The sequence below is a fragment of the Scyliorhinus canicula genome, chromosome 1 (assembly GCF_902713615.1).
Source record: "Scyliorhinus canicula chromosome 1, sScyCan1.1, whole genome shotgun sequence".
NCBI classification, from domain to species: domain Eukaryota; kingdom Metazoa; phylum Chordata; class Chondrichthyes; order Carcharhiniformes; family Scyliorhinidae; genus Scyliorhinus; species Scyliorhinus canicula.
The window spans coordinates 277,995,089-278,022,858 of NC_052146.1; the positions used below are offsets into that span (position 1 = coordinate 277,995,089).

Below are 27,770 nucleotides of genomic sequence, written 5' to 3' on the forward strand. Positions count from 1 at the left end.
GGCGGTATTGAGCACCATGACAGAGGTGCGGGAGCAAGGCGAGGCGCTGAGGAAAGTGAAAGAGATATTATTGCAGCACAGTGATAAAATTACCTCGATGGGGAAGGAGATGCAGAAGGTGATAGAGATCAACAAGGATCTGCGAGCCAAAATGGACGACTTGGAAAACAGATCCAGACGACAGAATCTGAGGATTGTGGTCTTCCCGAAGGAGTGGAAGGCCCGAGGCCGACTGAGTATTTTGCCACGATGTTGGCGAAGTTATTGGGATACGGGGATGATCCCTCCCGATATGAACTGGATCAGGGTTATCGGTCGTGGAGGCCTGCACCAAAGGAGAGTGAGCCGCCAAGAGTAGTAACTTTGTGTTTTTGTAGGTACAGTGTGAAGGAGAAGGTCCTGTGCTGGGCAAAGCAGAAGCAGGTGGCTGGAGCTGGAATACGCATATATCAGGACTATAGTGGAGCTGGCGAGGAGGCGGGCTGCCTTCAGCTGGGTGAAAAAGGCACTGTACATCAGTACGGTGCAGTGCAGCATAGTAAACCCAGCTAAGTTGAGGGTGACCTACAAATCCAAGGACTTGTATTTTGGGACGGCGGAAGCAGCGGAGGAGTTTGCGAAGGCAGAAGGACTGTGGCTGAATTGAGAAGTGGTCATGTATTGATGTAGCCTCATGTAACTGTATTTTTTCACTGCGGCTGGTGTATGTGCTAAGTTAGCTAACGTTGTATATACTTGGACAAGGGAAGAGATGGGACTTTCACTTAAGAGGAAGTGATGGGGAGGAGGTGTGTGTGTGTGTGTGTGTGTGTGTGTGTGTGTGTGTGTGTGTGATTCCTTTTTTTTCTCCTTTGTTTGTCCCACCGTGGGAGGATTTGTTTTATTTTATGCTTACATTGTCAGGTGGGTCGTTGTTTGGGATGGTGGGAGGAGGGGATCGTTATTGTTAAGGGAATTGACTTTGTATTTGTTACCGTTTACTGCTTGTTGGTGGGGTGCAAATGTTGAAGAAAATGTGAAAAATGGAGAATAAAAATATTTTACAAAAGAAAAACTCAGCAGTCTTCCACATGAATCTGGTAGTTGAGGAACTTCTATTTTGTTGTGAAGTGTCAAAATCTGTCAGATCATACACAGTCCAGTAAAAGAAAGATGCTTGAAAAAACTCAAATAGAAAGAAACTGTTGTGCTTCATTGTGGGATTTGCAAACACAAATCAAACATGATTTTTTTTTGGCTGAATGGAGATATGCTAAACATAACCATTGGTTTCAAATAGTGGCACTCAATCATGAAACCAATGGAGACAGCGTGCGGAGGAAAGCAGCGTGTGCGGACCGTTAAGGAGCAGCTCCGAATCTAATGGGGACCCAGGCAGATATATCTCAACACCATGACGGAAGAAGGGAAGTTGTTCGTCGGCGGCCTCAACTTCGACACAAACGAGCAGGCCCTGGAAGATGTTTTCTCCAAGTACGGGCAGATCGCTGAGGTGAGAGTGATTAAAGACAAAGACACCATGGCGTCCCCCGGTTTCGGCTTCATCACTTTCGAGAACCCCGAGGACGCCAACGACGCGATGGAGGCGATGAACGGAAAATCCCGACGGGCGGCAGACTGGGTGGACCACGGCGAGAAAAAGTCGGGCAGCAGCGGCTACGGAGGAAGCCGGGGCGATGGCGGTAACTGCAAATGCGGCAGCTATGCCTCTCGGCAGTACGAAACTCGGGGCGACGGCTACTACCGGGGAGACGGCTACTCCCGGGGCCGGGGAGGCGACGGCTATGGAGGACGCAGCTCCTACAACCAGTGACATTGAGTCTTTGATCTTGTTCTGAGATCCAACCTCCTCCCTTTCCATTACTTTAATTTTTTTTTGTTTAGCGGAGAGATTGAGATCCGTTAATTTCCCAGCCTCATGTTCTCCCAGTTAGATTATAATTGGCCAACCTGTCCCCGTCCATGTACCAAAGAGAGGCTGGCGGCTTGCTGCTCCATCTCTGCTTAGACCCAGCGGTGGCGGCTTTCTGACCCCCACCTCCCTACTTCCCCATCCCCCTCCACAAATCTACACCGCTACTGTATGGCCCAGGGTCTCTTCATTGTGACAAATAAAATCCGATCACCTTGTTTGTATCTTTAAAATACTTTTTTCTCTTTGTATTCAATTTGAAGGAAATTGTGTAGGAATGTATATTCGCTAGACGGTCACCGAGCGGCCCCCATTCCAATAATCGCAGAGTTGATTTTATTGTGTTTTTTTCAATATAATAAAAAAAATGGTCCTTTTATGTAAGCAAACTTCAAAATCCCGCCCACTCAATGCACGGATGGTTCATTTTATTTTTGTGAAAAGCTGTATTGATGGGAAGTTAACACTTTTTTTGTACGAAACATTAAAAATTACAAATTGAAAAAAAATCATGAAACCAATGAAGTGTTCAGGTCCATCTAAAATTTTACATTGTTTTGATGTCAGGAACCAAAATGTTCAAAGGACTTCATGATTCACAGGTGAATTTCAACATGATGAACAAAGATGTTTTCAGCTGCATAAAGAGACATTAGTATACCCAGCCAGAATGGAGTGATTGCATAATTGCTTCTTCAATCATACCTGAAGACCACATTAAGTGACCTGGATTGATGTCACACACAATTTATATGTAAATAATCTCTACTCATTACATTTTTCTGGAGAAAATACCCTGCTTTTAGTGGGAGAAGTTGCTGAAGTTTTAGTTATGGGTGCTTGTACAGGCACTCTTAAAATAGACTCGACTTTGCCAGAGTGCATTGCTGAGTAAATGGGCTTTGTCTGTTTGTCTTAAAAATAGAGTGCTTGCTGTGAGTTGCCCCAAGTGTCATCCTGCTACATCGGTTGATTTGGTCCAACTCACTGACTGAAATTAGAGTCAATAGAGACTCCAATTTTTTCTATCAAAAATAATGTTACTTATAGAATTATATAGAAGTAGTCACCACGAGTTAAAAGTAAAACCTATACAATAAAGGCCACAAAATGTTTGAATGAACATTAATTATTTCACACCTTTACGATGCAAGAGGAATTTAGTTTACAAGTCACAAGTGGAATTGGTATTTCTGGAATAGAAACTTTTATCCAAGTTTAACTTTATTTCACGTGATGAATTAGACTAGTACTTGATTTTTGCTCCAATTGAAGTGAAACAAGAACCGCCCTCCATTTATCTTCAATTCTATTAAATTAACTTCCTATCTTTTACTCTACATTATATTATCTGCTGGACCAGTCAAGCATGTAGAGATTTTATTCTATTACTTTCAATTACTTGAAGCAAAGCCATTGTTTACCAAAAAAAAGTTTAAATTCAGTTTATATAGGGAAATGGGATAGAAGCAGAAAAATCAGCAGGAAGGGATTTAGAATCACAATACCACACAACAAATAAAGGTTAAATTTCAAAAATAAACAACTGACTCTGCTTACCCCATTTTCCATCTGTCTATCCGTCACACCCTGGACTCGGTTTCTCTTCAACATTGGATCCTGGAGTCTCAAAGAGCCTTGTGAAAAAAACGTGTTATTTTAAATAAACAGTGGTTACATGTTGCACACAGAAAATTCATTGTGTTCAGCAGCTGTGATTTAGGACTCCACCCAGAAACAATTGTTTGGCAGAAACAAAGAGTTTCACCGTTTACAACATGTTGTTCCCAGTCTAATCTCAGAGGCTCTGGGTGAGGGTGGGTGTTGCACGAAAAACGAAATATTAAAATTCACAGAAAGAGGTAAAGTTTAAAAGCTCAAGAGGAAGCGCAAATGAGAAAGCAGGGCTTTGAAAAGAGAGAAGCACAACTGTAGCACAAACAAAAAAGTGGATTTATTTTACATCACTGTTTAGTTTAGCCATGCCTCAAACACATATCTTTATGTGCATTAAATGGTTTAATAACAAAATACCTCTGAATTCAAATTTAACAAAGACAGATGTCTAACAAAATTGACAATAGCAGTATCTAGGAGTCCATGATTTGAAGAAATCATAAATACCAACAGGCAAATATTGATTTAGCATAATCTCATGTCCACATAAATAAGTGTTGCTGAACGCAGCGCAATGCGAACACAACTACTTATTGGGCAACAGACTAGAACATTGGCAATCTCAGAAAAGTTTTCTGAGCTCAGCTCCAACTCTCAATAAAAACATTCAATTACATGTGACGAAGTACAGATATTTTAAATTATTCACTAATTAATACAGCATTTTTCTGTGCATCTAGTGGAAAATACATATATCAAATGAGTATTCTTAAACTGAGAACAATGACACAGAAGTAGAATTTGCTAGGAAGTATTTTACCATTGCCTCCTCAGAATATATTGCTGCCCCCACAACAGACTTCTGATCCTTAGAAGTGCCACCATGGTTAGGGGTACAAGGGAGATAAAGCGGATGGTGTAATATCACAAAATATATCAGACACTGTAATTGGTCCTCCCTTCCTACTTTCCAGCAGAGCTATTTATTACTTTAAGATGGGTTAGCAGATGTGCCCGAAGATTAAATTAGAGAAATGTTTTTTGAGAAGAGTTTCAAGTTAAGGTCAGATGTTGAGGGGCAAAGGTGTTCACAGAGCAAGTTCCATTGAGTGAGGCTAACATGACATTGCTACAAAAGTCGGTGCCAATGTACAAGAAGCTAGCATTAAAGCACTGGAGATTGCAAAAGAGGATGCTAGGACAATGTGGTTTCAAGCTAGGATAGGATCAGACCATGGAGGGACTTGTGGGTAACAAGGATTTTATATTTAATTTGCTGGTGGATGGGAAGTTAGTGTATGTAAGCAAGTTTGAAAGTGGTGAGTAAATGGGGCAAATATCCAGTGCATGTTTGTCTGTAGGTTACATAAGTGACAACGCAATCTGAGACAACTTCCATAAATGAACAGGTTTAAAAGTGTTCATGGAAACAGACCCGAATTGGTATGCACAGTTGTAAGCAGAATACAGAATTCTTATTTGCCCTTTTTTTTTTTTAAATATATTTTTATTCTCCTCCTTTTTCACATTTTCTCCCAAATTTACACCCAACAATTAACAATATTCAGTAACAAATGCAATGTCAATCCCCATATCAAGAATAACGATTCCAGGTGGGACATGCTGCCGCTGTCTTTGGCGGGTAGTGTGCAGTCAGTCAAGTTGACGGTGCTCCCGAGGTTTCTGTTCTTGTTCCAGTGCCTCCTCATCCTTATCCCGAAGGCCTTTTTCACGCGGGTTAATAGGAGCATTACGGGGTTTGTGTGGGCACACGAGACTCCAAGGGTGAGACAGGTGTTCTTGGAGCGGGGCAGGGATTGGGGGGGGGGGGGGGGGGGGGGGGGGCTGGCATTGCCCAACCTCTGTGGGTATTATTGGGCTGCCAACGCAGCGATGGTGCGTAGGTGGGTAATGGACGGGGATGGGGCGGCATGGAAGAGGCTGGAGATAGCATCCTGTGTGGGTACGAGCCTGGAAGCGCTTGCAACGGCGCCGCTGCCGCTCCCTCCGACGAGGTATACCACAAGCCCGGTGGTGGCAGCTACCCTCAAGATTTTGGGGCAATGGAGGCGGCACAGGGGGGAGGTGGGGGCCTCGATGGGGTCCCCAATACGGGAGAACCACCGGTTTGTTCCGGGGAGATTTGATGGCGGGTTCCTGAGTTGGCACAGGGCAGGTGTCAGGAGGCTGGGGGACCTGTTCATAGGCGGGATGTTTGCGAGCCTGGCTGAGCTGGAAGAGAAGTTCAGGCTCCCCCTGGGGAACACCTTTAGGTACATGCAAGTAAGGGCGTTTGTCAGGCGGCAGGTGGCGGGGTTCCCCCTGATGCCGCCACATGGGGTCCCGGACAGGGTGCTCTCGGGGGTATGGGTTGGAGAGGGGAGGATCTCGGAATAATAATAATAATAATAATAATAATAATAATAATAATAAATCGCTTATTGTCACAAGTAGGCTTCAACGAAGTTACTGTGAAAAGCCCCTAGTCGCCACATTCCGGCGCCTGTTCGGGGAGACCAGTATGGGAATTGAACCAGCGCTGCTGCCTTGTTCTGCATTACAAGCCAGATGTTAAGCCCACTGTGCTAAACTAGCCCCCGATTTACACATGCACACCCAAGATTTTTCTGTTTTTCCCCTCCATTGAGAATGTTTGAACTTAAGGTAATTTTTCCTCATTTTCTTCCCCCCAAAAATGTACAGTATGCCACATTTATGTTGTAACATATATGCCAGATATGTGCTCATGTCTTTTAACATGGCTATGTATTATATCGTCTCCAGTACACTTTTCGTCAAAGTTTATTTTGCTCTCTTAATTCAATCTATTTAAATTTCTTCCTGGAATTTGAATGCTACTGGCATAGTCACCATTTATTGTCCATCCTTAATTGCTCTTAAGATAGTCGTGAGCCACCTTCTTGGAATTGTTGCAGTCCATTAGACATAGTTAGACCAGTGTTTTTTGTCTGCAGTGTTCTGATGCAACTGAGTGGCTCGCTATGCCATTTCAGAGGGATGGAATAGTCAACCGTACTGGTGTGGATCTGGCATCATGTGTAAACCAAGACTGGGTAAGAATGGTGGAAGGACATTATGAAAGAGATGGGTTTTTACATCAATCCTGTAGTTGCATGATAATGAGACTCGCATTTTATTTGACTAATTAATTTTATTAGATTTGTTAATTAATTTAAATTGACCACCTGCCACAGTGTGATTTGAACTGATGTCTCCAGAGCATTAGTCCAGGTCTCTGGATTATTAAGTCCATTAAGTGATAAATTGCGATAGTAGTCTAATAAATGTGTTTAATATGACAAAGGATGGTGTAATTATTTCCTCTGGTACTCATGCTACTATTATTCACCACAACAAACTGCAAAACATAGTTTCATTGGTAGATTGGTAATGCCACATTTTGGCCTCTCATTTAAAAAAAAACAAATTTAGAGTACCCAATTATTTTTTTTCCAGTTAAGGTACAATTTAGCGTGGCCAATTCACCTACCCTGCACATTTTTGGGTTGTGGGGGTGAGACCCACGCAGACATGGGGAGAATGTGCAAACTTCTCACCAGGGTTTTTCACAGTTACTTCACTGCAGTGTTAATGTAAGCCTACTTGTGACAGTCAAGATTATTATTAGACAGTGACCCAAGGCCGGGATCAAACCCGGGTCCTCAGCACCATAGGCAGCAGTCCTAACCACTGCGCCTCCATGCCGCCCCTTATATTGGCCTCATCATGTCAAAATTTAATACCTGGTGCTGACAGGGAGATGTTGCAATGGAAAGCGGGCAAATGTTTAATGAACCACCACCAACCCTGGTCTATAAACTTCAAAATTATTCTCCCAACTCGAATTCAAATGAACTGCTAGTTAAAATCCTCAAAATAGGAAACCATTTTTCTTTTTAAAAAGCAGTACTCTGGAGCAGCAAATGTGTTAAGAGGTTCAGTTCCCATTCTACTAAATGTCAAAATCAAAGGATAGATACAAAATGCAACAAAGTTTTAGTGCCACTGAACTGAAACATACTGATGAGCAAATTAATATGTCCTTCTCCAGAAATATAATTCGCCAGTCGGTCATTTGGAAAACTTGCATAAAGCTTTTATGTTTTTTAAAAAATCAAACTGTGGTGCAGTCTATTGCATGAGCATTTAAACACCCAACCTGCACCAGACTAGATTTACTTGTTCTGTTTATACAAACCTGTTTATCCACTAAAACGTAATTCCAGAAGTTATTATATAAAACAAAAACATGAAAAGTGAGCTGGAGCCATTAAAAAAATAAACTACAAATGGAAAACAAGCTAATCTGAAAATTAACTGACTCCAGTCTACTAAAAATCCCTCAAAGTTGGGCAGAACAAATGTTACACAAATCTTACCCGCATTCCTTGTAGTGTTCGGTGGACGCTCATGACGCAAGTAGAAACAAACATCCTTTCTCTGTACTCCCCACTGTTGCAGAATATCATATACATGCTCATTATCTGCTACGGCACGCTCTACAAGGAAAAACAATTAGATGACTTCTGTCAAACATGACTGCCTACTACGGAGGAGATTTACCTCCATACACAAAGTACAAAATATCTATTAATTTCACCTACTGTATTTTAATACTAAACCAAATAAACAGGGCTGTGGTTTCACATTCCATCCAGAAAAAATGTATTCTATTCAAGTAGCATTTTCCAGGTGGTAATCTGCACCAAAGTAAAAGGGCTACCAGTTAAGACAAGCTGCTAGCTATAAGTTCATGGTACAACATGTTAGTGAGCCCCAAAATCCACGAGTAAGCTACCTTAAGTTAAACAAAAATACAATAGTGACTATTCAATCGCTAGTCACCAAACAACTGGAACATATCTATGTTAGTTAAAACAGGTTCTACTTACCACCACCATGCCAGCGCTCAGCTAAATAACAGTCCACCTCTCCTGGTTCTTTGCAGTAACCAATAACATCTCGGCATGTAGTGTCTGGAGTGATTGGTACCTCTGTGTAGTGCTGATCGTTGTTGCTCAGGTACACAGTGAGAAACATCTATATCAGAACAAAGGGAAAAGCTTTACTCAGAAGAGTATTCCTGAACATTCATATCCCCATAATCAAGGTCATGTAAGCCTTCATTTAGTTCAAACATCAAGCTTGTCCATAATTGTAAATGTATCCATGATCAGCATCAATCTGTTACTGTGATTTAAAAAAAATATATTTTTATTACAGTATTTGAAAATTGTTATAAAAATAACAGACAATGACATCAACATGGTATAAAAATTTGCCCCCCATCTCAATCTTCACACACCCCAACCATACAACAACAATCTGGCTGTCTCCTTCCCCCCCCCCCCCCCCCCCCAACCTTGGAATACTGCATCTGCTGACATTTTAATTTTCCTCTGGGTGAACCCCAACACTGACCCTCTTACGGCGAACTTTATCTTCTTGAGACTGAGAAACCCAGCCATGTCACTAACCCAGGTCTCTACACTAGGGGGCTGCGAGTCCCTCCACATTAACAAGATCCATTTCCGGGCTACCAGGGAGGCAAAGGCCAAGACGTCAGCCTCTTTTGCCTCCTGATCTCCCGGCTCTTCCGACACTCCAAAGATCGCTAACTCCGGACTCGGCACCCGCTGTGTTTTTAGCACCGTGGAAATTGCCTTAGTAAAACCCTGCAAGCTTCGGGCATGCCCAAAAACATGTGGACATATGTTGGGCTTCCCACACACCTCGCACACCAACTTCTACACTGAAAAACCAGCTCATCCTAGCCGCTGTCATGTGTGCCCGGTGGACTACCTTAAATTGTATCAGGTTGAGCCTGGCACATGGTGAGGAGGCATTAACCCTGCTTAGGGCATCCGCCCACAGACCCGCCTCTATCTCTCCACCTAGCTCGTGCTCCCATTTGCCTTCAAGCTCCTCCGCCTCCGAAAACTCCTGGTAAATATCTGAAACCTTCCCCTCTCCCACCCAGGTACTGGAGACTACTCTATCCTATATCCCCCGTGGCGGCAGCAGCGGAAAGGCCTGTTTTCTCAGGATGTCTCGCACCTGCAAATACCTAAACCCGTTCCCTGCTGGCAATTCAAATTTATCCTCCTTGGCTTCCAAGCTGGGAAAGCTCCCATCTATAAATAGATCCCCCATCCTCTTAATTCCTGCACTCTTGCCAACTTCGGAACCCACCATCTAGCCTACCCGGCACAAACCTATGATTACTATAAATCGGGGTCCAAACCGATGCTCTCTCCACTCTCGTATATCTTCTCCATTGCCCCCAGATTCTCAGAGCCATCACTTTCTTCACTCACGGGGTTTCACGGCCACACAAAGCCCAAAATAATCTTATTCACCCGCTTGAAAAAGGCCTTTGGGATGAAGATGGGGAGGAACTGAAAGACAAACAGAAATCTGGGGAGGACCGTCATTTTTACAGTCTGTACCCTCCCCGCCAGTGATAGCAGGAGCATGTCCCATCTCTTAAAGTCCCCTTCCATTTGTTCTACCAACCGGGATACGTTTAACTTGTGTAGTACCTCCTATTCTCGGGCCACCTGGATTCCCAGATATCGAAAGTTCTTCCCTACCATTCCCCTTTCCAGTTCCTAGAGGCTCTTAAAGCCATGGCCAATGGCTCTATGGCCAGAGCAAAAAGTAACGGGGAGAGGGGGCACCCTACCCTCGTCCCTTGGTGTAGTTTAAAATACCCCAACCTCATCTGGTTCGTACGCACACTCGCTACTGGTGCCTGATAGAGCAACCGCACACAGTCAATAAAGCCCTCACCAAACCCAAAACTTCCCAGCACCTCCCACAGGTAATCCCACTCCACCCGATCAAAAGCCGCCCCGCATCCATCGCTATCACCACCTCCACCTCCTCCCCTTCTGAGGGCATCATAATAACATTTAAAAGCCTTCAAACATTGGCCTCAAGTTGCCAGCACTTTACAAATCCCTCCAGGTCTTCCCCTATCACTCCCGAGACACAGTCCTCTATCCTTGTGGCCAGTATCTTAGCCAGCTGTTTGGCATGCACATTCAGTAGAGAAATCGGCCTGTATGACCCGCATTGCTCCGGATCCTTCTCCCAATGAAATCGAGGCCTGCAACATTGTGTGTGTGTGTGTGTGTGTGTGGGGGGGGGGGGGCACACTCCCTTTTCTCTTGCTTTGTTAAATGTTCTCACCAGCAGTGGGCTCAATATCAATATCTCTGAAAACGTCTTGTAGAATTCCATCGGGTAGCCATTAGGCCCCGGGACTTTGCCCGGCTGCATGCCCTACAGCCCCTTGATTATTTCCTCAATCTCAATTGGGGCTCCCAGCCCTTCCACCAGATCCTCATCTACCCTTGAAACCTCAACTGATCCAAAAACTGCCTCATCCGCTCCACCCCAGCCGGGGGTTCCGACTCATATAATTTACTAGAGAAGTCCTTAAATACCTCGTTCACCCCCGCTGGTTCTAATACCGTATTCCCGCCTCTACTCTTTACTTTACCTATCTCCCTGGCCGCCTCCCTTTTCCTGAGCTGGTGCACCAACATTCGGCTTGCCTTTTCCCCGTACTCATTAATCACCCCCCCTTGCCATCCTCAACTGTTCCACCGCTTTCCCTGTGGTCAACAGCCCAAACTCTGCTTGTAACCTCCGCTGCTCCCTCAGTAGCCTCATGTCCGGGGCCTCAGAGTATCTCCTGTCCACCTGGAGTATCTCCTCCACTAATCTATCCCTCTCAGCCCGTTCTGCCTTTTCTCTGTGGGCCCGTATCAAGATTAATTCCCCTCTGACCACTGCCTTCAGAGCTTCCCAAACTGTCGCTGCAGAACCTCCCCTGTATCATTTGTTTCCAGGTAGTTCTGGATGGACTTGTTAACCCGCCCACAGATCGCTTCATCCGCTAGCAACCCCACATCCAGTCTCCACAGCGGGAGTTGCTCTCTCTCTCTCTGCACACTAACCCGCAGAGCCATCCAATGCGGGGCATGATCCAACACTGCGATTGCAGAGAACTCCGTATCCACCACCTCCGGTATTAGCACCCTGCTCAGAACAAAAACGTAGATGCGAGAGGACATGGGAGAAAAAAGAAAACTCCCTCACTCTTGGCTGTCCAAACCTCCATGGGTCGACTCCCCCATCTATTCCACAAACCCCTTCAATTCCTTTGCCGCGGCTGGCACCTTCCCTGTCCTGGATTTTGACCGGTCCAATTCCGGATCAATGACTGTGTTAAAATCTCCCCCCAGAATCAGATTACGTGACTCTAAGTCTGGGACCTTACGTAAAACCCGCCTCACAAATTCCAAATCGCCCCAATTCGGAGCATATATGTTCACAAGTACCACTCGCACCCCCTCCAGCTTCCCACTCACCATTATGTACCTACCCCCCTTGTCTTACACGATTCTCCCTGCCTCAAAAGCCACTCGTTTGCTGATCAAGATCACTACCCCCCTGGTCTTTGAGTCCAGCCCTGAGTGGAATACTTGGCCAACCCACCCCTTCCTCAATCTCGTCTGGTCTGTAACCTTTAGGTGAAATGAAATGAAATGAAAATCGCTTGTCACAAGTAGGCTTCAAATGAAGTTACTGTGAAAAGCCCCTAGTCGCCACATTCCGCCGCCTGTTCGGGGAGGCTGTTACGGGAATCGAACCGTGCTGCTGGCCTGCTTTCAAAGCCAGCGATTTAGACCTGTGCTAAACAGCCCCAGTGTCTCTTGTAGCACTGCCACGTCCGCCTTCAGCCCCCTCAAATGCGCAAGCACGCGAGCCCTCTTGGAATCCCCCCCCTCCCCCCGACTAGCCATCACCCTTTTTAGGCCAGCCTCTAGCTCTCACCCTCTGCCTCCTCGAGCCCCCCCTTGGGCAGTCACCGTTTCCTACCTCCCATTTGTCCCCCAGTAACAGTTCCTCCCCTGTCAGCAAAGCAGCTCCCCCCCCCTCTAGCAACAGCACTAGAAACCCAACCCCCCCCCAGTCAAGCTCCAGCTTAACACCTGCTCACCCGCCACTGCGCTTCTGAGAGTCAGCTGACCCATGCTGACTTGATAGCGCCCGCCCCGGCACCAAACAGTCTGTCTCCCCATTGTTCTCTCCCCCCCCCCCCCGCCCCAACCACATGGATAAACATTTTAAAAGCATCACATTCCCCAGTAAACAATCAGAAAAAAGTGAAGAAACAGACACTTTAGAAAAATAAGCACCCAAAAAGCAGAACCAACCCCAAAGCCCATCCCCCCTTTAACCAGCTCCCTGCAAGACAAAGTTACCTATAGCCATCCAAAGAGCCCCTTATTACACATAACACTACTTATATTTATAGAATCCAGCACAACAAATCACCGCCACAGTACTTCTCCAAGGCTTCAGTGTATTTAATTCGCTTCCAGCCTCTTTTCTTTAATAAAAGTCCATACTTCGTCTGGTGTTTCAAAGTAGAAGTCCCGTTCCTCATGCGTGACCCACAGACGGGCTGGGTACAGCATCCCAAACTTCATCCCCTTCTTCAAGAGGATCGTTTTTTGCCCGATTAAACCAAGCTCGCGCTAGATCCGCGCCCAGGTTCTGATAAATGCGCAGCTCACAGTTCTCCCATTTGCTGCTCCGTTCCTTCTTGGCCCACCGCAGAACGAGTTCCTTGTCCAAAGTGTACCACCATGGCCCTTGGCAGCTCGTTCGCTCGGGGCTTCTTCGCGAGGGCTCTGTGCACTCTATCCACTTCCAGGGGCCGAGGGAACACCTCAGCCCCCATCATGTCAGTCACATAAGCCCTCGCATCTGATCCCTCACTGCCTTCAGGGAAGCCGACAATTCTAAGATTCTGCCTCCTGGACCTGTTCTCCAGGTCCTCCAGCTTCTCCTGCATTCTTTTCTGGCAGTCGTTCATCATCTCCACCTTGGTCTCCAGCATGGTTATGTACTCCTCGTGCTCGGACACCTTTTTCTCCAGCTCCTGGATCGCTCTCCCATGGGTCTCTTGATTCTGCACAACTTCATCAATCGCAGCCTTAATCGGGTCCAGCATGTCCTTCTTCAGCTTGGCGAAGAATCTTCGAAAAACTTCACCAGCTGCTCCGTTGACCACTGTGCCATCTCCCCGTGGCCATGCTTCTCTGCCATACTTTCCCGCATTACCAGCTCTGCTCGCGTCTTCCTTATATGACTTTGTCTTCTGACAGGGCCACTTCTGGTCCAATTCTCCATACACCGGAGGGGGATTTCTCCTTAATGTCTCACTCTTTACCGATTTATCCCATAAAATCCAGAAAAATACGGGGGAGAAAGGTCCAAACATCCGTCACAGGCGTGAGCTATCAAATGTGCGACCTACTCCTCCATGGCCATCACGGGAAGTCATCTGTTACTATGATTAATCAACAACAGCCTACGGCAGAATGCCAACCCATGACCTGATAAATAAACTAAATCATTATGTATGGTTAGAGTTATACTAGATTTAATAATATTTTTAGAGTTTTTAGAATTTTACATTATAGTTTCTGGAATAGAATAAAGTTAAAGTCGCCGTAGCCCCAGATGACATTAGGCAGCTTTGCCCTTTTGAGGGGGAGAGCTGACTGGTGGTGATTTAACCTGAGGTTAAATCACACCTCAAGCGAGGGGTAAGGATGAGAAGGTGGGCCTTCATGAATAACCTCAATATTCAGCAATGACATTAAATGATAGCATGTTACTTTTTAAAAAATCTTCCAAAAGTGATTTTTGGAATAGTAATTTTATTTTAAAAAGTTCTAAAATAATCAGCTTGACTGGGGGCTGGGAAAACGAGCTGTAGTCCAGAAGCCAGTGTTGAGAGTAGTGAGGTACTGAGGAGGGTATCAATGTCGCAGGAGTGTACCGGCAGACAGAAAGGTAGGTTGAAGTGTGTCTACTTCAATGCAAGGAGCATCCGGAATAAGGTAGGTGAACTTGGGAGCGTGGATTGGTACTACGATGTTGTGGCCATTACCGAGACATGGTTAGAACAGGGACAGGAATGGTTGTTGGAAGTTCCAGGGTATAGATGTTTCAGTAAGAGTAGGGAAGGTGGTAAAAGAGGTGGAGGAGTAGCATTGTTAATCAAGGATAGTTTAACGGCTGCAGAAAGGCAGTTCGAAGGGGACATGCCTACTGAGGTAATATGGGCCGAAGTTAGAAATAGGAAAGGAGCGGTCACGTTGTTAGGAGTTTTCTATAGGCCCCCAAATAGTAATAGAGATGTGGAAGAAGAAATTGCAAAACAGATTATGGATAGGTGTGGAGGTCTCAGGGTAGTTATCATTGGTGAGTTTAACTTTCCAAATATTGTTTGGAACCTCTATAGGTCAAACAGTTCGGATGGGGCAGTTTTTGTACAGTGTGTGCAGGAGGGTTTCCTGACACAATATGTGGATAGGCCGACAAGAGGAGGGGGCCACATTGGATTTGGTACTGGGGTAATGAACCGGGCCAAGTGTTAGATTTGTTTGTGGGAGACCACTTTGGAGATAGTGACCACAATTCGGTGTCTTTCACTATTGCAATGGAGAGGGATAGGGCCATATGGCAGGGCAAGGTTTATAATTAGGGGAGGAGTAATTATGATGCGATTAGGCAAGAATTAGGGAGCATAAGATGGGAACAGAAACTGTCAGGGAAAGGCATAAATGAAAAGTGGAGCTTGTTCAAGGAACAAATACTGCGTCTCCTTGATAGGTATGTCCCTGCCAGGCAGGGAGGAAATGACCATGTGAGGGAACCATGGTTCACAAAAGAGGTTGAATGTCTTGTCAAGAGGAAAAAGGAAGAGTATGTAAGGATGAGAAAACAAGGTTCAGTTGGGTCGCTTGAGGGTTACAAGGTAGCAAGGAATGAGCTAATAAAAAAAGGGCTATGGGGAGCTAGGAGGGGACAGGAGAAGTCCTTGGCGGGTCGGATCAAGGAAAACCCCAAGGCTTTTTACTCTCATGTGAGAAATAAAAGAATGACCAGGGTGAGGTTAGGGCCAGTCAAGGACAGTAGTGGGAACTTGTGCATGGAGTGAGAAGAAATAGGAGAGGCGTTGAATGAATACTTTTCTTCAGTGTTCACCAAGGAGAGGGGCCATGTTTTTGAGGATGACAGTGTGATACAAGCGGGTAGGTTGGAGAAGGTAGATGTTCTGAGGAAGGATGTATTAGCAATTTTGAAAAACCGGAGGGTCGACAAGTCCCCTGGCCCAGATGGGATATATCCAAGGATTCTTTGGGAGGGAAAGGATGTGATTGCAGAGCCTTTGGCTTTGATCTTTGGGTCCTCACTGTCCACAGGGATAGTGCCAGAGGACTGGAGAGTGGTGAATGTTGTTCCTCTGTTCAAGAAAGGGAATAGGAATGACCCTGTTAATTATAGGCCAGTTAGTCTTACTTCGGTGGTCCGTAAGTTAATGGAAAAGGTCCTGAAGGATAGGATTTATGACCATTTGGTAAAATGCAGCTTAATCCAGGATAGTCAACACGGATTTGTGAAGGGTAAGTCTTGCCTCACAAATTTTATTGAATTCTTTGAGAAGGTAACCAAGTGTGTCGATGAAGGTAGAGCAGTTGATATCGTATACATGGATTTTAGTAAGATGTTTGATAAGGTTCCCCATGGTCGGCTTATGAAGAAAGTAAGGAGGTGTGGGATAGAGGGAAATTTGGCCAATTGGATAAGTAACTGGCTATCACAAAGAAGACAGAGGGTGGTGGTGAATGGAAAATTTTCAGACTGGAGACCAGTGACCAGCGGAGTACCACAGGGATCAGTGCTGGGTCCTCTGCTATTTGTGATTTTTATCAATGACTTGGAGGAGGGGGCTGAAGGGTGGGTCAGTAAATTTGCTGATGACACCAAGATTGGTGGAGTAGTGGATGAGGTGGAGGGCTGTTGTAGGCTGCAAAGAGACATTGATAGGATGCAGAGCTGGGTTGAAAAATGGCAGATGGAGTTTAACCCTGATAAGTGCGAGGTGATTCATTTTGGTAGAAAAAATTTGAATGCGGATTACAGGGTCAACGGCAGGTTTCTGAGGACTGTGGAGGAAGAGAGAGATCTTGGGGTTCATGTCCACAGATCTCTGAAGGTTGCCACTCAAGTGGATCGAGCCGTGAAGAAGGCTTATAGTGTGTTAGCGTTTATTAACAAGGGGCTTGAGTTTAAGAGCCGCGGGGTTATGCTGCAACTGTACATGACCCTGGTGAGACCACATTTGGAGTATTGTGTGCAGTTCTGGTCATCTTATTATAGGAAGGATGTGGAAGCATTGGAAAGGGTGCAAAGGAAATTTACCAGGATGCTGCCTGGTTTGCAGGATAGGTCTTATGAGGAAAGGTTGAGGGAGCTAGGGCTTTTCTCTTTGGAGTGGAGGAGGATGAGAGGCGACTTAATAGAGGTTTATAAGATGATTAGGGGGATAGATAGAGTAGACCTTCAGAGACCATTTCCTTGGATGGATGCAGCTGTTACAAGGGGGCATAACTATAAAATTCAGGGTGGGAGATATAGGAGGGATGTCCGAGATAGGTTCTTTACTCCGAGAGTGGTTAGGGTGTGGAATGGACTGCCTGCTGTGATAGTGGAGTCGGACACTTTAGGAACTTTCAAGCAGTTATTGGATAGGCACATGGAGCACACCAGAATGACAGGGAGTGGGATAGCTTGATCTTGGTTTCTGATAATTGCAGTGTCTCCATTATGGGAGTGTGCACATAATCTAGGATGATTGTGCTGTCAACAACAACATTTTCCATCACTTTGCTAATGATTGAAAGTAGAATGATGGAATAATAATTGGCCAAATTTGTCCTGTTTTTGTGGACAGGACATCCCTGGACAATTTTTCATATTGTTGGTAGATGCTTGACCAGATTGGAGGCTCAGCTATTTCTGGAGCACAAGCCTTCGGTCCAATTGACAGGATATTGCCAGCGCCGTCAGTGTTGTGCCAGCAGCCATTTCTTGTTATCACATGGACGTTAATTTTCTGAAGACTGGCACCAACGTTGATGGGGACCTTAGGAACAGGCAGAGATGGATTATCTACTGAGCCCTTCTGGCTGAAGATGGTTGCAAATGCTTGGGCCTTGGCTATTGCAGATATGAGGTGCGGTTGAGGAATCTGGGGCTGTACTCGTTGGAGTTTCGAAGGATATGGGGGGATCTTATTGAAACTTACAGAATACGGCGAGGCCTGGATAGAGTGGACATGGAGAGGATGTTTCCTGGTGCAGGAAAAACTAGAACCAGAGGGCACAATCTCAGACTAAAGGGATGATCCTTTAAAACAGAGATGAGGAGGGATTTCTTCAGCCAGAGGGTTCTGAATCTGTGGAACTCTTTGCTGCAGAAGGCTGTGGAGGCCAAATCATTAAGTGTCTTTAAAACAGTGATAGATAGGTTCTTGATTAATAAGGGTTTCAGGGGTTATGGGGAGAAGGCAGGAGAATGGGGATGAGAAAAATATCAGCCATGATGGAATGGCGGAGCAGACTCGATATGCTGAGTGGCCTAATTCTGCTCCTGTTTTATGATTTTATGATATTCCAGGCACCCCCAATCAATGGTTAGGCTTCAGATAGGGTGCTGAGAATTTCAATGTTTTTGGAGCTTCCTCCTCCTCCTCCAGTTAATTGCTTATTGTTCACCACTCACAACTGGGTGTGGTAGGACCACGAAACATCTGATTCACTGGTTGTGGGAGCACTTAGCTTGGTCCATAGCATGTTGCTTCTGCTATTTGACATGCATGGAGCCCTGTTTTGTACCTTCAGATTCATACATCACTTTTAGGTATGACTGCTGCTGACGCTGCAAGGCTTTCCTACACTAATTGAACCAGGGTTTTTTCCCTGGTTTAATGGTAATGGAGGACCTGGGATATACCAGGTCATGAGGTTACAGATTATGTTTGAATGCAATTCTGCAACTGTTGATGGCCACAATACCCCATGATGTCCACTTTTGAGCTGCATCTGTTCTGAGTCTATCATATTTAGGCCAGTGGTGGTGTCACAGAGCATGACGGATGGTATGTTGGGAAGCTGTTTCTTCTGGCTGGGGTATCCAGAACTAGTGGTCACAGTCTCAGGTTAAGGAATCTGTCATTTCGGACTGAGATTAGGAGACATATTTTCATTAAAAGAGATGTGAACCTTTGGAATTCTATATGCCAGATAGCTATGGAAGCTCAACTAATGAGTGTAATAAAGACAAAGATCAATAGATTTTTGGAAGCTAAAATATTTTGTGGATAGTACTGGAAGGAGAAGTTGAGGTAGATCATTCATGAACTTATGAATGGAGGAGCAGGTTTGAAGGGTTTAATGGCCTACTCCTGCTCCCAATTCCTGTGCACATCTGTTCAAAGGCTTCAGGCGTGAATGCAAGGCTGGAGATCGTATCCAAGAACGGATGAGCGTCATAGGGGATTTGGAGAAGGCCGCAAGGATTTTAAATTTAATGGGGGGGGGGATTATGCATGCATGTCATGGAAATCATTACAGAGCAGGAAAGGGAATAGCACTCAAATTTAAACAAACTGTAAATAAATGTTGGAAACAGGCAGCAAATGTTGAGCACTAAAGAGTTAATGTTTTGCGTGGATGATCTTCTACATAATTGCTCCTCACACTCCAAATCTCCTCTACATCTTTTCCACGGCTTTGACATTATGCCTAAAGTGTGGTTCACAAAATTATCAGCACCCTAAATGAAGCCTAACCAGTGAATTATTTTTAAAAAGCTCAACTTTCTTGCTTTTTTTACTTTTGTATTTATAGTCAAGGGCCAACATGTGCTGCCGCATTTTAAAAAAACACATTTGAAATGGCAACAAGAGTTGATAGAGCTGTCCTGTATGTCAGATCTCTCTTCTTCTCTGCATTGTAGCATTTCATTTATCTAGCTTACCCTCGTTCTTCCGTTCAAAATGCATCTCTTACCATTACTGTACACAAATTAAATTCCATCTGCGATCTATATTCCTATGTTATAATTTGGTCTGTATCCTGACGTTTACTGTTATCTGCTTCACGTGGAATTGTTTTCACAACATCCAAGCTGTTACATAACTGTGAGGGGGGGAAAACAGTTAAAGGCCTTCCTGCATCTGCACACATCTCTGTCGAAATGGCACTTTAAAATCCAATACCCAAATTGAAAATACATAATTATACATTAATAAAAGGTGCCATCTAGGGTCCTTGATTTGATTTGAATGTTCTTTTCAACTTTTGTGCTGTATTGTTTTACAAGCTTTGGTCTGCACACACAATTAAAAACAATAATGTGCCTGTTCCCCTCATGGTTTTGGTGCATGTCAGTGATCCATTCGCATAATCAATTGCTTAAAATTTCCATCTTTGCTGTGATCAAAGTTAGTTTAATTTTACCACAGAAGATAGTACTTTGAAAGGAGGCCACAGATATGTTCAAAGTATTAACTAACAAAAGTAATTCTTCATCATTAAAAGACTAATTTCATAGCATTAGAGTCGATTGAAAAGTTATCTGACTAGTATCCGTTTTACCCCAACCTGGTGCATACTTTTACTTCTCCCTTAACTCTTGAATCACTTTCATTCTCTGGGATTTCCTTTTGTATTTCACTTGTTTTCATTCATGACCCTTGATGCTGGCTTCTCAAAAATATTTTGATTTTGTGCACCTCTCTTGCAAGATACATCTCAGAAGCAGTGCAATACTTTAAGAGATGTTCATAGCTGTAGGCTTATACACACAGCCACACATCTTAACTGAAGAGATCAGTGCACAGGCAGCATTCTCCCTTGGAATCTGAAGGCACTGTTTTGCAGTAATATCTTCTGCACAACAGACATCATGGATATACTATGATTTCTAAAATACTCACATTTGGTTTGAAGAGATAAAACTCCATTCTGTGAAACACAACCATATCTCAAATTTATTACAACGTTACTACAATAGATGCAACCTGTATTAAAACACTATTAATTTACCGAGTGATTATCCAGTTACCTCTGCAAGGCCTGACTTCCAAGTTTAGTGTTCACATGAACCAATTCACAGCTGTGTAAGAAAACAGGAAGTGATGTTGTGTAGGTGGGGTTATGAAAAAATAATTATGTACTTGGTGAACAATTGCAGGATCACTGTACTCTCAGTCACAGGAAAGCTTGCATCCCTAATTAAAGCTAAACTTCCTTTTATTGGAGTTGTGATGTTATACAGCCTTTTCATGTTTCTTCCTTTCCCAAATAAGGTAGAAAATTGAAAATCAAACACGCAGCATATTCTTAAAAGCTTAGGAAAATAGCCATTAAATCTAGTAGTGCTACCAATGCATACATTTGCATACCAGCTGATGTTATCTGGAGCAGGTTTTTGAAACTATTTTTCCAGGACCCACTATTACCACCAGCCAACCTTTGGACCCCACGCCGGCCTACATTCACAACCCACCATTTTGCTTACTTTTAATAGACAGGTAAGCCTGCTTGGTCCTCATGATCTCACTTGCTTTGTCATTCAATGTAACATTTCGCTGAGGACTTCAGCTCATGATTTAAGTTCTCGCTGTATTCTTTGAAAACAAAAATCAAGAAGTTCGTCCTCCAACTCACCATGCTTAGTCTTCAAAAGCCTTTGAAGTTCGGAGGATTTTAAGCTTTCATGTGCCAGTACTTCCGTGCCCATAACACACATGGCTTTACATCCTGATTTGCAATTGGCACAATTAATAAAGCCATACCTCAAGAAATCATCTTCACACCGCTTTGTTCCTGATTCATCAGAGGCCCTGGAGCTCACACCAGCACTGTCCTGCCATGGACTCTCCAGTAAAGCTCTCTCTAGCAGATTCAGTTGTGAGATCCCGGCTGTTTGTGTCTCTGACCCTCTCTCCCCTTATTATAAAATGATCTATCTTCAGTTCGTCACAGTCCTTTTGCTTGCTTGCAGCTACAAAATGGAGGAATCTCTCCTCCGTAATTTTGCGCCCAAAGCATGGACCATGTGACTTCAGTGTACGTGCCAGGCATGTGACCTGCTCTCTGCTGCCACTTCGGTGAGAAGACACTGCCATTTTTAAAATAAATTTGGTCCTGGGATTGCATGGACGTCAGGAGGAGACGGTACTGGGACAGCGCAGCTGACGGATAAGTCAGGAGGAGACGGTACTGGGACAGCGCGCTGACGTCAGGAGGAGACGGTACTGGGACAGCGCGCTGACGTCAGAAGGAGCGGTACTGGGACAGCGCGCTGACGTCAGGAGGAGACGGTACTGGGACAGCGCGCTGACGTCAGGAGGAGACGGTACTGGGACAGCGCGCTGACGTCAGGAGGAGACGGTACTGGGACAGCGCGCTGACGTCAGGAGGAGACGGTACTGGGACAGCGCGCTGACGTCAGGAGGAGACGGCATTGGGACAGCGCGCTGACGTCAGGAGGAGACGGTACTGGGACAGCGCGCTGACGTCAGGAGGAGGCAGCCTGCCCGCTGGGCTCCAGGCTTGCGTACTACCAGATCTGCCTGAGGGTAACGCATGCACGGGAAAGCCGGCATTCACAAGCTAAAAGCCAGTCGTAGCCATTAGGCACTCTCCCACGATTGGGTGGGTGCGGCACGATCTATCTTCAGTTCTTCACAGTACGGTTACTTGCTTGCAGCTACAAAATGGAGGAATCTCTCCTCTGTGATGTTGCACCCAAAGCATGGACGACGTGACTTCAGTGTACGTACCAGGCACGTGACCTGCTCTCTGCCGCCACTTCAGAGAAGACTGCAGTTTTAAAAATAAATTTGGGAAAAGGCTAGCAGACGGTTAGCGCTGCAACTTAGGAAGAGGGAGGCGGCCAGGGAAATAAGTAGAGTGATGGATAGGAAGGGGCGCAAAGTGGAGGACCCGGCAGGATTGAATAAGGTGTCCCAGGACTTCTATCGCAAGCTGTATACTTCGGAGCCATCGGAAGAACCGGAGGAGATGAAAAGGTTTCTGGACGGGTTAACATTCCCAACAGTAGGTGGGGGGGCGAGTGGATGAGCTGGGGGCCCCGATTAGAGTGGAGGAGGTATTGAGGGGCCTAAAGGCCATGCAGTCGGGGAAAGCCCCGGGGCCGGATGGATACCCAGTAGAGTACTATAGGAAGTTTTCTGAGCTGGTGGGCCGGGTCTTGGCAAGGGTTTCAACGAGGCAAGGGACAGAGGGACCCTGCCACCGACAATGTCGCAAGCCACTATATCACTGAGATTGAAGGCGTGGTAAAGACCCGGAGGCGTGCGGGTCCTACAAGCCAATCTCCCTGATTAATGTTGACGCCAAGCTCCTGGCAAAGGTACTGGCGGTTAGAATGGAGGACTGCGTACCGGAGGTGATTGGGGAAGACCAAACTGGGTTGTGAAAGGTAGGCAGCTGGCGGCCAACCTGAGAAGATTATTTAATGTGATAATGATGACCCCGGCGGGCAGGGAGGTGGAGGTAGTGGTGGCGATGGACGCCGAGAAGGCCTTGACCGGGTGGAGTGGGACTATCTATGGGAGGTGCTCCGACGGTTTGGGTTCGGGGAGGAACTGATGGATTGGATCAAATTATATCAGGCCCCGAAGGCCAGCGTCAGGACTACAGAGAAGTGTCGGAGTACTTTAGGTTGTACCGAGGGACCAGACAGGGCTGCCCGCTCTCCCCGCTGCTGTTTGCGCTGGCCATAGAGCCGCTGGCGATTGCGCTGAGAGCCGCAGAGGGCTGGAAGGGGATGGCGTAGGGCCGGGGTAGAACATAGGGTCTCTCTTTACGCAGATGACCTGCTCCTGTACGTGTCGGACCCAGTGGCCGGGATGGGAAGTATACTGGGAATGTGAGGAAATTCGGCCAGTTTTCAGGATACAAATTAAATACGGCTAAGAGGAAATGTTGTGGTACAGGCAAGGGGCCAGGAGAACAGATTGAGAGGGCTACCGTTTAAGCTGGTTGAGGAAAATTTCCGGTATTTGGGAATCCGGTGGCACGAGACTGGGGCAGGCTGCACAAGTTAATTTGGCCAGGGTGGTGGAGCAAATGAAGGGAGAGTTTCGGAGATGGGATGCACTCCCGCTGTCAGGGAGGGTGCAGACTGTAAAGATGACAATCCTCCCTAGATTTCTGTTTGTTTTTCAGTGCCTCCCGACCTTTGTCCCACAGTCCTTCTTCAAAAGAGTTAACAGGTTGATCATGAGCTTTGTCTGGGCGAGAAATCCCCGTGGTGAAGAAGGCGTTGCTGGAGAGGAACCGCAGCGACGGAGGGCTGGCTTTGCCGAGTCTGATTAATTATTACTGGGCGGCCAACACATCGCTATGATAAGGAAGTGGATGGTGGGTACGGGGTCTATCTGGGAGCGGGTGGAGGCGGCTTCGTGCAGGGGCTCCAGCTTGGCAGCCCTGGTCACGGCTCCTCTACTGCTGCCGCCGGCCAGGTACTCCACCAGCCCGGTAGTGGCGGCGATCCTGCGGATATGGGGCCAGTGGAGGAGGCATGTAGGGGAGACGGGGGCATCAGTTTGGGCGCCAATTTGCGACAACCATCGGTTTGCCCGCGGGAGTATGGATGGGGGGTTTCGAGCATGGCGGCGGGCGGGAGTGGGAAGGGTGGGCGATATGTTCCTGGAAGGGAGCTTTGCGAGTTTGAGAAGCTTGGAGGAGAAATTTGGGCAGGTAAGGGGAAATGATTTTAGGTACCTACAGTTGCGGGACTTTGTTCGTAGACAGGTCCCATCTTTCCCACGCCTCCCGCCAATGGGGATCCAAGACAGAATAGTCTCTAGGGGGGGGGAAGAAGGGGAGGTAGAGTCTCTGATATTTATAAGGTGCTCGAGGGAGAAGGGTCCCAGACGGAGGACCTGAAACTTAAATGGGAGGAGGAGCTAGGCCGGGGAAATGGAGGACGGGCTGTGGGCAGAGGCCCTGAGTCGGGGTAATTCGACTGCGACATGTGCCAGGCTCAGGCTGATTCAATTTAAGGTCTTTCACCGGGCCCACATGACGGTGGCTTGGATGAGCAAATTCTTTGGGATAGGGGACAATGCGCTAGGTGCGCGGGAGGACCAGCGAACCACGTTCACATGTTTGGGCATGCCCTAAGCTTAGGGGGTACTGGGAGGGATTTGCGGGCGTCATGTCCCGGTGCTAAAAACAAGGGTGGCGATGGGTCCAGGGGTGGCAATCTTTGGGGTTTCGGAAGACCCGGGAGTCCAGGGGGAGAAAGAGGCCGATGTTTTGGCCTTTGCTTCCCTGTTAGCCCGGCGACGAATACTATTGGCGTGGAGGACTCAAAGACCCGGAAGACTGAGTTGCAGCTTGCGGGACATGTCGAGTTTCCTGGGTATGGAAAGAAATTAAGTTCGCCTTGAGGGGGTCTGTACAGGGGTTCGCCCGGAAGTGGCAACCATTTATTGACTTCTTTGCGGGCGACCCACCACAGTCACGACCCAGAGTTTGAAAAACCCTGACCTAGAGCAACGAGGTAACACTTATCCTTCTCAATACAAATCATCACGACAATGCGATTATTTTGTACAAATTGTTTACCTCCAAAATAACTAAGTATATAGATTGAGTATAAACCAGGAATAATAGTTTATTCTATTTCAGTTCAAACACCTATAATATTATCTAAATTTGACCAATAAGAGATCACCAATAAGAGATCATAAATAAAGTTCTCATGCATTATCACACAACTTTGGAAACAAATCTTTGAACAGTTGCAGCGATGTTACAAACCATACCAAGGTCAAAAGCAATGTGCAGGGAATTCCATGTGGACTAATACAAATAAAACAACTTGCAACCATCACACACCCTGCTTCCTTTCCTATTGCCCAAACCCCAAGATGCTTCCATGGAATTTATAAAACTTATGTATATTTTTGTACATCCAGAAAAGTAAACAAGTCAATGACCCAAAACACTTGCCCAGAACAATGGTTCAATAAATGAGCTAACTGATGTACAGTACCCAAGAACTGGAAGACAAATACTTTACTCCAATTTTGCAACAAGGCTTATATGCACATTTTGTCAAGGAAGTCCACAACAGCTTTATCAAGGTCTAATCATATATAGTGGAATGCTAATTATTTAAACTATTAATGATTTAAAAAACATGAACTTTTGCCAACTTTTATTCATGGAAACAAAAATCAGCAGATTTACTGGCAAATTATACAGGGAAACAAAAATTATAAGCACATCTAAACTGCTAAGGATAAAGCAAGTCAGTTTTTAAGCTGCTAGGAGTAAATTAGCTATTCTATTCATTCAGTTTTGAAAATTTGCACAGTTCAATAGTGCACATTTTACTGTCATAATATTTCCTAAGTAAATCATATTTCCAATATTTTTTACCTATATAGAAGAGAGCTCCATCTTCTTTAAACATAAGTTTTCATACTACACAGCACCAGGTTCCTCCACAATATACAGTGTACTCCAATAAGTAACATAGTACAGGGGGAATTTCCTGCTAAAATTTAAAACTGCTACAAGCTCATCATATGAATTAAAGCAGTTTTCACTGCCCACATATATGCAAAATAATCCAGGTGATCAAATCACTTTGGTATTTTTCTATTCTCCCAACCCCACCCACTCCTAAGAATGAAAATTCAGTTGCTTAGATACCGAAGCAAACAATATTCCTTTTTCCCCCAACTCGCTCAGGGGCTGCAAGAGGCACTAGCAGGGATGGACAAAAAGCTCAGGCCCTAAGTGTCCTTGAGAATGTGGTTCACCACCACCTTCTTCGACCACCGTGGTTCATGTGGTGTAACAATTGCATGTGTGGCAAGTGTTCCCATGCATCTGTTGCCCTGCCCTTCTGTAGATTAAAATCATGTGTTTGGAAGATATTGTCAAAGGAGCTTCAGCGGTTGATGGTAACCGCCCATGATATTGATGATGACACATTCAGCAATGAGAGTGCTGTTGAATGTCAAGAACAAGTGGTTAGATTCTCCCTCATCAGTGATGGTCATTGCCTAGCACTTCGTGGCACAAATGTCACTTGCCACTTATCAGCCCAAGCCTGAAAATGTCCAGATCTTATTCGATGTGGGCAAGGCCTGCTTCATTATCTGAGTCTTTGCGAATGGTACTGAACATTGTGCAATCATCAGTGAACATCATCACTTCTGACCTGATGTTGGACAGTGATCCAGGGCCGGGATTGAACCCGGTCCTCGGAGCCATGAGGCAGCAGTGCTAACCTTTGCGTCGCCCAATAAACAGGTTATTTCTGAGCAAGTGCTACTTGATGATCACTTTGCCCATGATCGAGAGTAAGTAGACTAATGGGGGTGGCAATTGACGAGGTTCAGTTTGTCCTTTTGTGGCAATTTTTCACAATCTTGTGTCGGTGTCCGTGTTGCTGCTGAGCTTGATAGCTTGGCTAGGAGTGTAGCTAGCTGCACTATAGCCAGGATGTGGTCAGAGGCCATAACCTTTGCTGTAACCCAGTATCTTCGGCCATTTAATCATATGCAGCAGCCAATGACAGAAAAATATTGAATTTCTCCAATATGGAATGAAATCTGAAGTGACATTTACCATTTGCATGTTACAATCGTACTTCTACGTTGCACTCAGCAACTAACTGCAGAAAATATCATATACTTCAGTGAATGCCTAGGTTGGATATTACACACTATGCCTATCAGGAAGTCACTTGAATGTAAAAATTAGACACTGCATTGCAATGCAAATCAATAATATGGCAACACTGAGCCTGAAGTTTAAGCGTCACGATTTCAGTTTTAAAAATGAACAGTTGCAGTCAGCTAATTTACTTTCGAATGAACTTAGGTCTTGAAGCAGTCTGAACATTACAATATAAATACTGCAGAATAATTTCAAATTCTTTGATCAATTTGTTATTAATATTTTCCTTAGTATTTTACAATTTGAATGATTGCAAATACCAAAATCAAACAAAAAGAATTTGGGCATAAGAGATAAGCACAGCATGAAGGAATGTTTAACCTCGTCCAGGTTTGCCACACCTTGACCTAAAACTACTTACTCTGGTCTCTTGTGCCTCCTCTTTCCTTTTCGACTCACAACTGTTGACCATACCTCCAGTTCCAAAGGCACACCCTCTAAATCATATCCCAAAAGTGTCCCCTGTTCACCTCCCGTTGATCTTTTAAGACCCGCAATAAAAGAAGGTTGCCTACCATCTCAGGGCAACTAGGAAAGGGCAATAA

General features: G+C 45.3%; 1 protein-coding gene and 1 pseudogene across 1 annotated transcript; one reads left to right on the plus strand and one right to left on the minus strand.

Moving 5' to 3' along the window:
- The window catches only part of LOC119964759, a 107,776-nt pseudogene that overhangs the window by 69,302 nt on the left and 10,704 nt on the right, over positions 1–27,770 (minus strand).
- On the plus strand, positions 1,394–1,854 carry LOC119974713 (cold-inducible RNA-binding protein B-like). Its single transcript, XM_038813859.1, has one exon. The coding sequence runs from the start codon at positions 1,394–1,396 to the stop codon at positions 1,811–1,813; it is 420 nt and encodes a 139-aa protein (XP_038669787.1). The 3' UTR covers positions 1,814–1,854.